Source organism: Anarhichas minor, unplaced genomic scaffold (assembly GCF_050575085.1).
Source record: "Anarhichas minor isolate MPS153535 unplaced genomic scaffold, ASM5057508v1 ptg000074l, whole genome shotgun sequence".
In the NCBI taxonomy this organism is placed as follows: Eukaryota; Metazoa; Chordata; class Actinopteri; order Perciformes; family Anarhichadidae; genus Anarhichas; species Anarhichas minor.
Window position 1 is genome coordinate 6,123,454 of NW_027466520.1, and position 14,137 is coordinate 6,137,590.

The 14,137-nt window shown below is 42.3% G+C and overlaps 3 protein-coding genes across 4 annotated transcripts; 2 read left to right on the top strand and 1 right to left on the bottom strand.

The window, feature by feature from the left end:
- The first annotated feature begins 325 nt into the window (after window positions 1–325).
- LOC142937342 (uracil nucleotide/cysteinyl leukotriene receptor) lies at window positions 326–1,231 on the top strand. The gene has a single exon (XM_076080197.1). It carries the CDS (start codon window positions 326–328, stop codon window positions 1,229–1,231), a length of 906 nt encoding a protein of 301 aa, XP_075936312.1.
- Window positions 1,232–2,045: 814 nt separating this feature from the next.
- On the top strand, window positions 2,046–10,959 carry nphp3 (nephronophthisis 3). 2 transcript variants are annotated; one of them, XM_076080595.1, is made up of 28 exons: window positions 2,046–2,095; window positions 2,310–2,642; window positions 2,770–2,895; window positions 2,985–3,135; window positions 3,261–3,413; window positions 3,647–3,780; window positions 3,967–4,127; window positions 4,226–4,382; window positions 4,522–4,596; window positions 4,724–4,897; window positions 5,005–5,108; window positions 5,383–5,497; window positions 5,589–5,732; window positions 5,841–5,938; window positions 6,090–6,192; window positions 6,302–6,384; window positions 6,689–6,827; window positions 6,998–7,162; window positions 7,264–7,358; window positions 7,438–7,560; window positions 7,643–7,832; window positions 8,009–8,250; window positions 8,361–8,436; window positions 8,531–8,658; window positions 8,843–9,083; window positions 9,206–9,331; window positions 9,504–9,619; window positions 9,723–10,959. In XM_076080595.1, exons 2-28 carry the CDS (start codon window positions 2,319–2,321, stop codon window positions 9,889–9,891), a joined length of 3,912 nt encoding a protein of 1,303 aa, XP_075936710.1. In that variant the 5' UTR covers window positions 2,046–2,095; window positions 2,310–2,318; the 3' UTR covers window positions 9,892–10,959. The 2 variants fall into 2 exon arrangements, with proteins under 2 accessions (XP_075936710.1, XP_075936711.1); XM_076080596.1 differs by having other exon boundaries at window positions 6,692–6,827.
- uba5 (ubiquitin-like modifier activating enzyme 5) lies at window positions 10,960–14,077 on the bottom strand. The gene is made up of 12 exons (XM_076080601.1): window positions 13,766–14,077; window positions 13,580–13,625; window positions 13,341–13,430; window positions 13,112–13,221; window positions 12,934–13,020; window positions 12,763–12,847; window positions 12,563–12,667; window positions 12,314–12,441; window positions 12,090–12,225; window positions 11,904–11,982; window positions 11,689–11,795; window positions 10,960–11,464 (listed from the first exon to the last, which is right to left on the bottom strand). The coding sequence occupies exons 1-12, from the start codon at window positions 13,927–13,929 to the stop codon at window positions 11,387–11,389; spliced, it is 1,215 nt and encodes a 404-aa protein (XP_075936716.1). The 5' UTR covers window positions 13,930–14,077; the 3' UTR covers window positions 10,960–11,386.
- Window positions 14,078–14,137: the final 60 nt, after the last annotated feature.

The window sequence follows — 14,137 nt, forward strand, 5'->3', positions numbered from 1 at the left end:
TTTTTAAATCTTAAACTATCACTTTAAAGTTGTTAATCTGTAACTGCAGTTAGCTGATTAAAATAGTTAGTGTGTTCTGCAAAACTGGTTTCATTTTGGCCTTTCGAGGATATTTCCTCTTTCTAATAAGCCTCATTAACACATGATTTTGGATGTGGGTTTATATTTTGTCACATGAAAATCATCTTTTTGTCACATGCATCTTGCATGCTTAGTTTTGTTATGATGTCACAATGTGTGATTTAGTGAATCACTTGACAAGGCTATCATCATAACAGGTTATTTGTGTCTATGCTGCAACAGGCTGATCCTCTCCACAACAACAATGAACATCTCAGAGGAGGAGATACCGGGCTTCTATGGCAGTGACTCCCACCAAGAGAACATTCTATTTTCTACATTTTACATCCTGATTTTCATCATGGCTGTGCCTGGGAATGTCTTGGCGCTGTGGACCTTCTTTCGCCAAGAGAGCACGTCTCCATTTAAGGTCTTCCTGAGGCACCTGTCTGTAGCAGACACCTCTTACGTTCTCATTTTACCCATGCGTATAGTTTACCACCTGTCCAACGGTTACTGGCCTTTCGGACATGTCCTCTGTCAACTAGCAGGCTTCCTCTTTTACCTTAACATGTACTGCAGCCTTTACTTAATGAGTTTCATCAGCCTGGACAGATTTCTGGCTGTGGTTTTACCCATAAAATCCCACACAGTAAGAAAGGCTATGTATGCAAAGATTGCTGTTGGTATACTTTGGGTGACAGTTATTGTGTCTATGAGTCCTATACTTTTCTCTAAAAAGAATGTGACCAACAACTCAACTGGCATCTGCAACAAACTGTATCTAGAAAGGGCATCTCCCACGGCTTTAGTTTCCACTATTGTGGCATTTATTATTCCCCTCACCACCATAGGGGTTTGCTACATACTGATTCTGCTGAAACTAAGGGCAATCAAGCAACGGCCAGTGAAGGACAAAGCTATAAGAATGATCATCCTCGTTGTGATGAACTTCCTGTTTGCATTTGTGCCCTACCATGTGAACAGGGTAATCTACATTGGAAGCCACAGTCACGATGATATGACTGCAGCAAGGCACGAGTCACTGGGTATAGCCAATCGGATCACATCTGCACTGACCTGTGTTAGTGGTGTACTGGATCCTGTGATGTATTTCTTCCTGAACCATTCATACAGGGATAAAATGCTTCAGCTGTTCTGTAAAAGATGAAGATGATCAATAAGCAACAAATATTTTGTAGATAATAAATATTTTAAGACAATCTGTGCTCTTTTTGTATCATTCAGACACCTCTCAGACACCTCTCGACACATGAATGCATTCAAGCTTGGTTGAATGGTCACTGGGGTTAAACATAGACTCTTTGAAGAGCCTTAGTAGGTGAAAGATACTCCTCTGGTTGGTCTGTAGGACACTTGATAATTTACCAGCAAAACATTTTTGTGTAATTGGATGTAAGATTTATCTTGATTTTTTATGGTAACCTAAATATTAATGATACAAAACTGAACTTCCACTTTACAGTAGTTCAGATGTTACATTAAAGACATATGATTTACAATGACACATTTCCGTTGTAGCCTAATTTTAGATAACTTAACTTTTTGAGGAAGTTAAATAAATTATCAGCGACTACATCATCTTGTCAGCAACTCGTCCAAGACATAGTGGCACAAGTTAAATTTTGTCAGCAATTTTTAGTCAAGGTTACCACACTTTATTTTTAAGTATATAACATATTTTATGCAGTACAACTTACATCTAAGCCTATAGTTACTTAGTACAGCCCTTACAAAATAGTTCTGCAGGACAATGCATTGCCCATAACACATTTGACTTCAATAAGTATATTTTGACTGAAAAAAATACATGACTACAATTTGCAATAGCTATTGCTATTACTACTGTAACATAATATTTGGCGTAATACAGTACCTGCGAGATGGGCTTAGTACAGTTATCGTAATCCAAGTATTTAAGAAAATTGACTTTTGCCCAGTTTGACTCCTGCGAGCACCCGTATTATGACTTGTTACCAAGGCAGCCAGGAAGAAGCTGTGAAGGGAGCGGACCGTGAGTGTATTCTTCTGTTTGTTTAACGTGGCTTCATATGTTTTCACCAACAGTTGGTGTTTTAGTTAATATTCTGTCGAAGCTACATATGTAGATAAATGATTGTCTTGTTCTATTAGTCTTTAAACTAATTAATGTCGTGGCGAGCGCGTTGGACAGTTGTTTCGTTAGCTAACTTATAGCTAACTAAAGTTACGTACAACTGTCTTTACAGGCTGCCACCATGGGCACCGCATCCTCTTTGGTCAGTCCAGGAGAGGTAATTGAGGATGGATATGGGGGCGAAGGAGGGGAAGCCTGTGAGATACCAGTGGAGGTCAAGCCCAAAGCCCGACTCCTGCGCAGTTCCTTTCGCAGAGGACCTCGGGTGATTGGGGCTAGTTTCAAATCCACAGGTTCTGTGGATCTAGAGTATGCTGCTGAGTATGAACGACTCCGTAAAGAGTATGAAATCTTCCGTGTCAGCAAGAATAACGAGATCTCGTCCATGCAAAAGAAGGAGGCCAAGGTGGATGAGGAGAACAAGAGGCTGAGAGCTGAGCTACAGGTGAAATGAATTAACAGGAGACTACTGAGATTCAGATGATACTAGTTTATATATAGATACTAGCACAAGCTTAAAGGCTACAACATTTAACAGTTTTAACATTTATTATGATGATGTTCATGTGCAGGCTCTGCAGAAGACCTACCAGAAGATCCTCAGAGAAAAAGAGAGTGCTCTTGAGGCAAAGTATCAAGCTATGGAGAGAGCTGCCACCTTTGAACATGACAGGGACAAAGTAAAACGACAGTTCAAGGTAAAACCAAACCGCGTGTTACTGAGGAGCATTCTTTCCAGTAATCGTTATTGCAACGCTAACCAATTGGCTAAATACATGACCACCAGATTTTCCGGGAGACAAAAGAAAAGGAAATTCAGGATCTCCTGCGGGCCAAGAGGGACTTGGAGGCTAAACTGCAGCAGTTGCAGGCTCAGGGCATCCAGGTCTATGACCCAAATGATTCTGACTCAGATGACAACCAAACCACTGTTACTGGTAAGACCCAGAAATCCACCATGTTTTATTCATGAATCCATCCTTCCAGTATGTCATTTAAGGTCTTGCTTTTTATGATGAAATCTTCCAAAGCCTTGTATTATGTATTCACTGTATGTCTTCAGCTGCAGGGACACAGTGTGAGTACTGGTCTGGTGGTGTGCTGGGAAGTGAGCCCTCCATGGGGAGCATGATGCAGTTGCAACAGACCTTTCGAGGACCGGAATTTGCCAACAGTTTGATAGATGTGGAGGGACCCTTTGCAAATGTGAGCAGAGGTAAGTCAACTTCAAACGTCTGTAGAAAGAAGGGAGGCATTATGACGTGGGTTTTAGGAAACACGGAGGTAATCAAATATCTTTACCCCATGGCCATAGTGGCTGGAAAACTAATTTTACCTTTAGAGAAATTGACCCCAACTTATTATAACTTTTTAATGGGTGTATAGTTACGTTTACATACGGATAGCTTTTGAAGTATACATTCAACTTTTCGTGTGTGTTTGTGTCAGATGACTGGGATGCTGCAGTGGCCAGTCTGCTTCAGGTCTCACCTCATGTTCCCCAGGCCTTGTGGAGCAACACAGTGCGCTGCTACCTAATCTTTACCCAGGAGACCAACGCTGAGCTTGATGTCTTTATTAAGGTTGGTTTAATGGGCACTGTGGACAAACTATGAATATTGTGTTATTGTTGACTATTATATTGTGGCACTATTGTGTTTTTCATTAATAGCGCCGTTTCTTGGACTTGGCTTTAAGTAACACATGCACAGGCTTCAGGAAATTACTTTTGTTGTCTGGTAAATCATTTCCTCGTGTTTTCATTACAGAAACATTCACCTGTGTTACGCAGAATGTGCGAAGGTCTCGGCCATTTCTACCTGAATGTCTGCTTCCCAGAGGAGAATGCTGCCTCATACGCTGTGGAGCGCAAGCAGGAGATTGAAAGGAGCTCCGTGTGTGTGCTTCTTGTCAAATCTACTGTCACGAGGTACAGTCAGTCCTCTGCCTATCCCCATCGGATATCCCCCATGTATTTAAGATTGTACTTGTATTATGTGGTCTTACAATATTCATGCATGTGTGTAGCTCTGTGGTGGAGGATTGTGACGAGGCGTTTGTGAAGAATCCGGATGGCCATCCACTGGTGCTCTACCTCAGGACTGAAGAAGATCCCAATTTGACTGGACCCACAAGGCAACTGCTAGAAAGGATCAATGCTGCAGACAAGGCTGCTAAAGTCAAGGTTTGTGTGCGTGTCATATATTTAATAAAATAAAGCAGACGTTGTTTGTTTATTGCGTTTTAAAGTTGACATTCTGTATTTTCCTGGTTGCTCGATGCCACACAGTGCTTGCGCTCACATGTTTTGAACATTAACCCAGGTGGTGGATCATAGTGGTTCTGCAGAGGAGGGGGCTCACCTCATTTATTTGCAACTGGAGAAAGTCATCAAACAGGTACAGACTATCAGCAACATCAGCCTTTATATCGATACAATTGCAAGTTGGGTGTGCATGGTGATATATGTTCAGTCCTCCCGTCCGTGTCGACGTTTGAACTTCCACTTCTACTCTCACTATGTAGGAGTTGCTGGGACTTGAAGGAGCAGATGTTGATTCTACGAACTCTGGGATGGAGGAGGGACGTGAGGAGGACTCAGGAGATGTGCTGTGGGACCTGCATGATGAGCAGGAACAGATTGAGTCCTACCAGCAGGCCTGTAGCAGCAGCACCACCTCTCAGTTAGGCTTCCAGAAGGTAGAACAGATGTTCCCCCCCTCTTTTTAGCTCTCTTAAACTTGTCTTCCAGTCTAATACTGTCAGTAATCACTGTAAGTCTGTGTTGTACCTGGTGTCCTTCTCAGTACATAGATCGTTTAAATGACATGATAGCTGCTCCACCTCCCACCCCACCTCTGCTGGTGTCTGGTGGTCCAGGCTCAGGGAAGTCTCTCCTGCTCTCCAAATGGTGAGAACGTATTCATTCAGTTCAGTGTAATATTTTTTTGTATGCTTTTGAGGTATGTTGAGTAGTTCTCCTAATTTAACACTTTTAGGCCTGTTTTGGTCATTTTCTGCTCGTGTTTTTTGAATCTACTAGCTTTATTGAAAAATGGCACAAGCACAAAAGACCCACTCTGTGAAAGGTGTTGTTTTCAGCTCTTTTTAATGGTGTGATGTGTCATCAAGGAACAGGACTTTCTGTAAGGTTTGTCTAATCTTCGTTCTTTAATCCTTCTCAGGATCGAGCAGCAGCAGAAGCAGTCCCCCAACACCTTGTTCCTCTATCATTTTGTTGGCCGCCCACTTTCCACAAGCTCGGAGCCGGTTCTCATTATCAAACGCCTCACAGTCAAAGTAAGGGGCCTCTCTCAGTGGCTCTTCTAGAGACTAAAGACAGTCTTGCTGAATAACTGTGGGAATGTGTTTTCTGTCTGTTGTCACATAGCTGCTGCAGCACTTCTGGTCCATTTCCGGCTTGTCGATGGAGCCCAGTAAGATCTTAGAGGAGTTTCCCCGCTGGCTTGAAAGACTATCAGCACGCCATCAAGGGAACATTATCATCATCATCGACTCCATTGACCAAATACAGGTACACTCCAGATTAGACGATTACTGTTTCGTTTCAGTCACCTTGAGAATAATTCTTTTTTTCTACAGAATAGCTCTTCTAACACTACTGTTTTTCTACTTTTTTCAGCAAGCAGAAAGACACATGAAGTGGCTAATTGACCCTCTCCCTGTCAATGTCCGGGTGGTGGTGTCTGTCAAAGTTGAGACTTGTCCTCAAGCTTGGAGGTGAAACCCACAGTTTGATTTCTAAACATCCCAGTCAATTTACTGCACATGTGTTGTATTGCTATTTATTTATTTTCCATCCAGTGGTATATGTTTCTAAATATGCTCCTGTAGTATTGCCATTTGTAATTCAGTGAGCATGCCTTATTAGGTTATGGCCCACACTCCACTTAGACCCACTGAGTCCCAGGGAGGTCAGGAGCATTGTCAATGCAGAGTGCCAGAGCCTGGATCTCAAACTGACCAAGGACCAGGTCAGTTATCATCCAGAGGATTTGAAAGTGTGGAGAGACATTTGGAATTGTTAGCAGAAATATGTTTTTTGGGAGAATGCCACACTTAAATGTTGTATCTTTGTTCCAGGAGAAGAAGCTAGAAAGGCATTGTCGCTCTGCATCAACCTGCAATGCATTGTATGTCACACTACTGGCAAGAATGATCATCAGGTTAGTCACCTCTGGTTTCACGATTCTAAATGTAGTTACCATCACAGAACAATTGTGATACAAAATGAGTTCACTTTGTGTTTCATTGCAATGATTGCAAATCTTTTGATAATGGTCGGGGTTTCTGTAACTCGCTTCAGAGAACTTTGGTTGAGTAAATCCATTCCGTAGTGGATCTTAAACATGCATTATGGGGGTTAACTTGGTCTTCTCTTCCTAAGTCTGACGTGGATGTCTCTGAATGTGTGGCTAAGTTAGTTTTAAATTGTGATTGGCAAATTGTCCATGTTTTGTTACTGGCCAGCAGTATATCAGGTTGGTCACTGGAGAAGAGCCTGGAGCAGTGTCTACAGTGTCAGGACACCATGTCACTCTACCGTCTGGCACTCAAGATCACTCTGAACTCCCTTCACACAGACAGAGAGCGACACATTATGACCGAGGTGACCTGCAAAACTACACTGTCACCATGTTGTATTGTGTTTTCATGGTACCGGTCACGTTTAGTTTTCATCCGTTTTTTTGCTGTAATTTCTCTCTGGTTTACTTTAATCTGGATTTTCTTTCTCTATGTAGTAAAATAATATGTGCTTGTTTATTTGTCCCTCCTTAGATTCTGTGCCTTGTGTGTGCCAGCCATAATGGAGTGAGTGAATCAGAGGTGCTTGACCTTTTCCCAGAACTGGAGTTGCCTGTCCTGTCCACTCTGCTTTACCGTCTGAACAGACTCTGCATTGTAACCCTCCGTTGTGGGCTCATCAGGTTTCAACACCTGCAGGTAACTGGGCTTTGGCCAGTAGAATATTTAGCACAAAATGCATAAAAAACTATGATATCCTTTGTGAAGTTTTTGTCTGTAAGTGTGTGTTTGTTTTTCAGGCTTGGGAAGCTGTAAGGTTGGAGTTCCTGAGTGGAGGAAGTAGCTCAGCTGCTTACAGAGAGAAACTCATACAGTACTTCAGTCAACAACTCAGGTAGAGTAGTCATCTTCTCCTCATACAACACAACGCACCTTCTGCTGTCAGTACCACTCATGTCATTGTGTACGTGTAGCCAGGACCGGGTTACGTGGCGTGTCGCAGATGAGCTGCCCTGGCTGTTCCAGCAACAGGAGGATAGGACGAAATTACAGCTTAGCCTCCTGAACCTGTTCGTTTCCCAAAACCTCTACAAGAGGTAAGAAGCATGCATACACAGAAGCTGATATAGGACATTTATTTAGGTATGGATCTGGACGGTATGCGTTTTCTTTTTCTAGGGGTCATTTCTCTGAGCTGCTAGCCTATTGGCAATATGTGGGCAAAGACAAAAGCTCCATGGCCACCGAGTACTTTGACTCCCTGAAACACTATGAGAAGAACTGTGAGAGCGAAGACAGCATGACCAAGCTGGCAAACCTGTATGAGACCTTGGGACGGTTCCTCAAAGACCTGGGCCTCCCTAGCCAGGTAGTGTACACGCTTGCAATATTTGAATGAGTATTAGCTTTGAAATCACACAAAAAAAACATGTTAATTGTTCACTTAACAATATGTTTCTGCCATTTTCTTGTTACAAAGCATTTACCTTGTTTTCTGCACATATTGTCAATCGTATATGTATTTGATTCTTTCTGTTTTTGCAGGCAGTAGCACCTTTACAAAGGTCCCTTGAGATTAGGGAGACAGCCTTGGACCCGGACCATCCCAGCGTAGCATGCTCCCTGCACCAGCTGGCTGGGGTTTATGTTCAGTGGAAGAAGTACGGCAACGCTGAGCAGCTGTACAAGCAGGCCCTGGAGATAAGTGAGAATGCCTACGGAGCCGAGCATGCCAGCGTAGCACGAGAGCTGGAGTCCCTTGCCATGCTCTATCAGAAACAAAACAAGTAAATGGTTCTCTCTTGTTGTTGCCATGCATGGTGTTATTCATAATTTATAATATAATAATAACAGAGGCCCTCGTTTAATGGCTTACACCGGGCATTCTTACAATCAGGTACGAACAAGCAGAGAAACTCAGGAAAAGGTCAGTGAAGATCCGTCAGAAGACTGCTCGCCAGAAAGGTCATATGGTAAGCAGCACAGATACCCACATGCTTCTCCATATGCATGTATGCATCATTTGTTTTATGATGTGCATATCTTTTTGTCAATTCCTCCTTTCAGTACGGCTTCACTTTGTTGAGACGCAGAGCCCTACAGCTGGAAGAGCTGACGCTGGGAAAAGAAACTGCAGACTCTGCCAAGACACTCAATGAACTAGGTGTCCTGTACTACCTCCAAAACAACATGGAGTAAGGCATACATGTAGCAGCTGGAATGCACACAAACAAAGACACTCTGCATTGTGGACATTAATTGTGTAATTGCGTCTCCCTCAAATCGCACCTTCTACCTAATTCTTGTTTATTTTTTTTGTTTCTTTCGTCTTTATTTGTCTGAATAGATATCTTAAATCCCACTCTTTGCCCTCACCAGTGCAGCCAAGCTATTCTTGACCCGCTCTCTGGAGATGCGTCAGCGCGTCCTCGGTCCGGATCACCCAGACTGTGCGCAGTCCCTCAACAACCTGGCTGCACTGCACACAGAGAGGAGGGAGTATGAGACGGCTGAGGACATGTATGAGAGGGCGCTGGACATCCGCAAGACGGCCTTGTCCCCAGACCACCCCTCACTGGCATACACACTCAAACACCTGGCCATGCTCTATAAACGCAGAGTGAGACACGTGTGCATGTTGACAATGAAACTTTAATGTTTGAACAGCTCATTCTGTGCTTGTCGTTGGCTGAGACTCTGATTTCTGAGATGTGTGTGTGTGTGTGTGTGTGTGTTGTACAGGGGAAGCTGGAAAAGGCTATGCCGCTGTATGAGCTGTCTCTGGAAATCAGGGAAAAAAGTTTTGGGCCCAAACACCCCAGTGTGGCCACGGCGCTGGTCAACCTGGCTGTGATCTACTGCCAACTAGTGAGAATGTCCATTATACTTCATTCAGTCTGTTCCACATATTCCCGACTTGCATGTTTCTTTTTCCGGGAGCTATTTGCACATATTTGTTTTTATTTTAATGACTGCAATGAGTGGCTTCAATATTTTGAAGAGCGCAAAGCTGACTGTAGATTTGTTTTGTCTTTGGCAGAAGAAGCACAGTGAAGCCTTGCCTCTTTATGAGCGAGCACTGAAAGTGTATGAGGATAGTTTGGGGCGCTCACACCCACGGGTCGGAGAGACCCTAAAAAACCTGGCTGTGCTGAGGTACAGTACTTGAGGTTGCATTCAGCATTCGGCTAATCAGACGTTTAATCATGAATGTTGAATTCCATTTTCTTTCTCGCCTTTTTATTCCGTTTGCAAATAGCTATGAAGAGGGTGACTTCGAGAAGGCAGCAGAGCTTTACAAACGTGCGATGGAGATAAAGGAGGCGGAGCCGTCGTTGGTGTGTGGTAACGCTCCGTCCCGCCACTCCTCCAGTGGGGACACATTCAGTCTGAGGGGACCGGCTCCCATCCCACATGTCCAGAGGTGACTCTGTTCAGACACTTATTGCCACAGGGGAACCATTCTGGTCATCACACTGTGATTACTGTCTAGATGGAGGTTTTAGGGTTTGGTCAAATAGACTGTACCTGCCAGTATAATAATGAGATCTGTTTAATGAATCTGTGAAACCTGTGTATTTACCACAAGTATTTTTTTATATTTCCTACATAATCATGTGTGTAAAGATCTTCAGTTATATATCACTACTTCTTATGGAACTCAAGTTTACATTTATCACTGATTCAGACACTTTGTTCCTATTTACGTGACTATACTGTGCATATCAGCAAATTAGCTGCACAGACTAATTTGCTGGCATGGAACGCTATGAGGGTTTGGCATATCATAACCCATAAAACATAATTAATAACCAGACACATTCTGTGATTTCAATGTACAGCAGATAATACCCTATGCACTTTTTCAAAAATTGTCAAATATTTACAACAATACAACTTATTTTTGCCATTGTGTCTTACCAAAACTGTTAGGACCTCACACAGATTTGTTGCCAATTCCTGATGTTCTGACTGAAATATTTTAGAGCGCTAATGTCGCTAAAATGAAATGTGCGTATTGTGAAAAATGTGTATATTTATGTTTAGATACCATTTATGTTTACATTACATGTTTACCTACTAGTATAGAGTACATGATCCAAAAAGAGAAAATGTAGAACCAAAGATAAGGGTCCAAAAACAAGCCGAGACCACGTCTGAGAAGAGATTACCTCTGGTTAAGATTTCATGCTGTTTATGCAGAGCTAGATATCTGTGTATTTATTCATTAACAAAAAGGATTGTAAGGGATTGGCCAAAACCAAGATCGTGCCATAAGTTAAAGTACAATGGAGTAATGATTTGTTGTTTGACTTTGATTTGTATGTGAATCCCAAAGGGATACATTAACACATTATTATAACTTAAGTTTTTTAATATATTTGTGTATTAATATAATGTTATATGTAAAAGCTGTACAGGACAACAAAAATCACATCCAATATATCGAGAAGATTGTATTCCATCTAATAAATACTTAATTGAGACAACTTAAACATGTTTAAATGTTTTAATCTGTTGCAGCAGATGTTTGTTTTAAAGCTGAGTGAATGACGCAAAAGGTCGGCAGAAAACGTATTTCACTAATCAAAACCGTAGAAAATACACATTGTGACAATGTTAATACACTACAGTGATATTATCTTAGGTTTGTATACATTTCATTTGATACTGTACCAACTCCAAGTGCTAAACACCTTCCTAGTATGTCAGCAAATTATAAATTTGACTGGACTGGTTTTGCAAATGGTGTTGTGTGAAATGTCATCAGAAGCACTTTTCATGCATTTCCGTTCTTTAGCTGAACTCTGTAATTGTTTATTAATTGGCTTTTTTACGAGGATGCTTGTTATCAAATAAACCAATGGAATAGACGCACGAGAAACTGCATGTCGTCTCTGAATAGCATCTTCAGATTGTTGCCTACAACTTTTTCATCCGAGCCATCAGGTCTTCTAGGCTCTGTTCAGTCTCCCCCACTGTCTCCCCACGTTCTGTCTCCTGGTCCAAACGAGAGAAAACAATATTGTCAGAATTTAGTTGAGATCATCTGTCACAGTGAATATTTAATTTACTTTACAGTTACAATTTTAAAACGTATGCAGCATTTGTCAGTAATAATCTCACATATTTTAGATTGATGAGCTCAAACATGTAAAACTATCAGTTAAGCCCTTCAAAGCTGTGTTGTGTTACATTTGGTACTAATGTACTTTGATACTAACCTCAACCGGAATGGTGTAAGCCACGGTAATGCCTTCTGGGAGGTCAGGCACAGCGCCTGAAGCAGCCTGTAACTCTGCGTCAGTCACTTCTGATACTAGTTCAATACCTGCATGTTACAATGGTGTGCGTGTTAATACACATAAGACAATATACTGTATTGTACAAAGACAGATCTGACACTGTTAGATGGAATAGTTGTTTGTTGCATGCTCACCCCAATCATTGTCCTCGTGTACGACCTCCTCCTCCACTTCCTGTACAGCTTCAACCTTTGGGCGCTCCGCTTCTTTCTTCTGAAGAGAAGCATTCATACAGATAGACACGGTTAGCTTTCCCAACTGGTGCAGCACCGCAAATAAAAAAAGGGCTTTTCGCAGATATTACATTCGCAAGCACGCACCTTGTACTCTTCCTGTTGTCTCCCGCAGTAGCGGTCAGTACACTGGGGGTTGGGTTTCATGGCCATGGTGGGGAAGAAGTCCTGCATGGCGTTGTAGCCGAGATAATAACTGACGGTTCCAAACTTCAACAGAAACCTGAAAGACAACAATATTTACCTTTTAACTATACAGACAGTCCTTCCACCTTTAGGTTTCCCAATGCCCATAAATAAATATATCTTACTTTAGGACGTTTTGCACCAGGAGGCCTGCGACCACGCCCATTGTTGTTGGTAAGCTGGCAGCACACACGCCGTCTCTTTTTAGGGTCTTCTCATCTATGTTCGCTGCCACCACCAGAGGAGGAGCACACTATCAAAGGATATAACACTAACTATTACAATTGCTTTTCTCAAAGGGCAATGTTGTTCAAGTATTGCAGAGGGTGAATATCTTTTCAGTGTAAAGAAAAGATGTTTGTGTGTGGACATACAGCGAAGCATGCCGTCTCTCCGGGAATGATGAGCTGGATGTGTCCTGATACGGCGTTCTCACTGACACCAGACTCCATCCAGATCTGACCGAGTTCATTACAGGCCTGTGACAAACAAGATAAGATGAAATACAATCTGCAAAGGGAACATGTACAAAGCACAGTGTGTATATAACATGTTGTGACAGTGCTGCACTTACTGTATTGATAGCCATTCTGGCCTCATAGTTGTCCACACAGCTCAGGATCAAATCCACCGGCTTCCCTTCTTCCAGCCCTCCATAACTGGGAAGACACAGAACAACCTGTTGTGAAGGTTTGTATCACTAAGGCATAGTAAAACTAGAAACTGGAGAGTAGGAAATGCTCACCTGATGCGCTCCATAAAATGTGTAAAATTGTCCATTGTGGTGATATTGTAGTTGTGGGTTTCGAATGACACATCTGGGTTGATGTTCCTGTTGGGTAAATCGAGTAACATGTAAGCAAAAATAAACTTAATGTCTCTATTTTGGGGGAGGAATTTGATTAATTTAAACAATCGAATACCTGAGTGTGTGTTCTGCAGCTTCCACTTTACTGAGGCCTGCCTGGTGAGGCTGGAAGAACAGTCTGTTCATATTGGCCAGCTCTACTTTATCGTAGTCAAAGAGGAGCAACTGTGATGGCGCAAGCATAGACAAGATTGGGGGGGGGGAAGCACAGACAGACAATCTACTGAACAACACGAACAGGTACAAGGCAATGTAGAGGAAATAAGAAAAAACGTTTGTATTACCTTACCAATGCCACATCTAGTGAGCATTTCAGCTGTCACGCTGCCAACTCCCCCAACACCAACCACAGCGACTGTGAATGTCCGGATTTTCTGTCAGGATATTGCAAGATGATTATTTTATTATTGTAATGAGGTCACATGGTCTTTAAAAAAGACTTAACCTTAAGGATGTGAAAGTTTGTATACATTTCAGCAAAAACAAACTGCAGTGAATAAAGAACAATACTTATATATCATACCTCATAATCTTGCACGATGCCCATCCTCTTTAAAGCCATTAGACGACTGCAATGACAACACAGCCGAGGTTAGCATTGTGGTGTATGAAGTACCACCATATGGGATGAGTGAGTCATAAGGCGTAGCCGCTTAGCCAAATTAGACAAATTCTGTCAAAAAACTAAATGTATAAAACACAAAGTCACCTGTATGGGTTGGAATCCACAACCTCGGCGCTCATTTTGTCAATCCTCGGTCTGTGTAGTCGCTGGCTTTGAGCATCCTCCACGGCACACTGCTTCTGCTTACACTTTATCAATTCATTTTCCAACTCTCTCACCCGCAGCTTCAGTTCCTCGACCGTCGCCATCAGGAGAACAAATATCTCTAAACAACGTGAACGAAATATAGGTAATATTGTAAATAACAATAAAGCAAATGGTCAAACTAGACGGCTAAATCGGTACGGAAAGTACACGTCTTCAGAACTCAAATCAGCAGTCAGAAGGTGTGTTCCCGTAAATAACGTCCGTGTAGAAAACGAGTAACGTTTGCAAATACCTCAAATTGTTTCTACG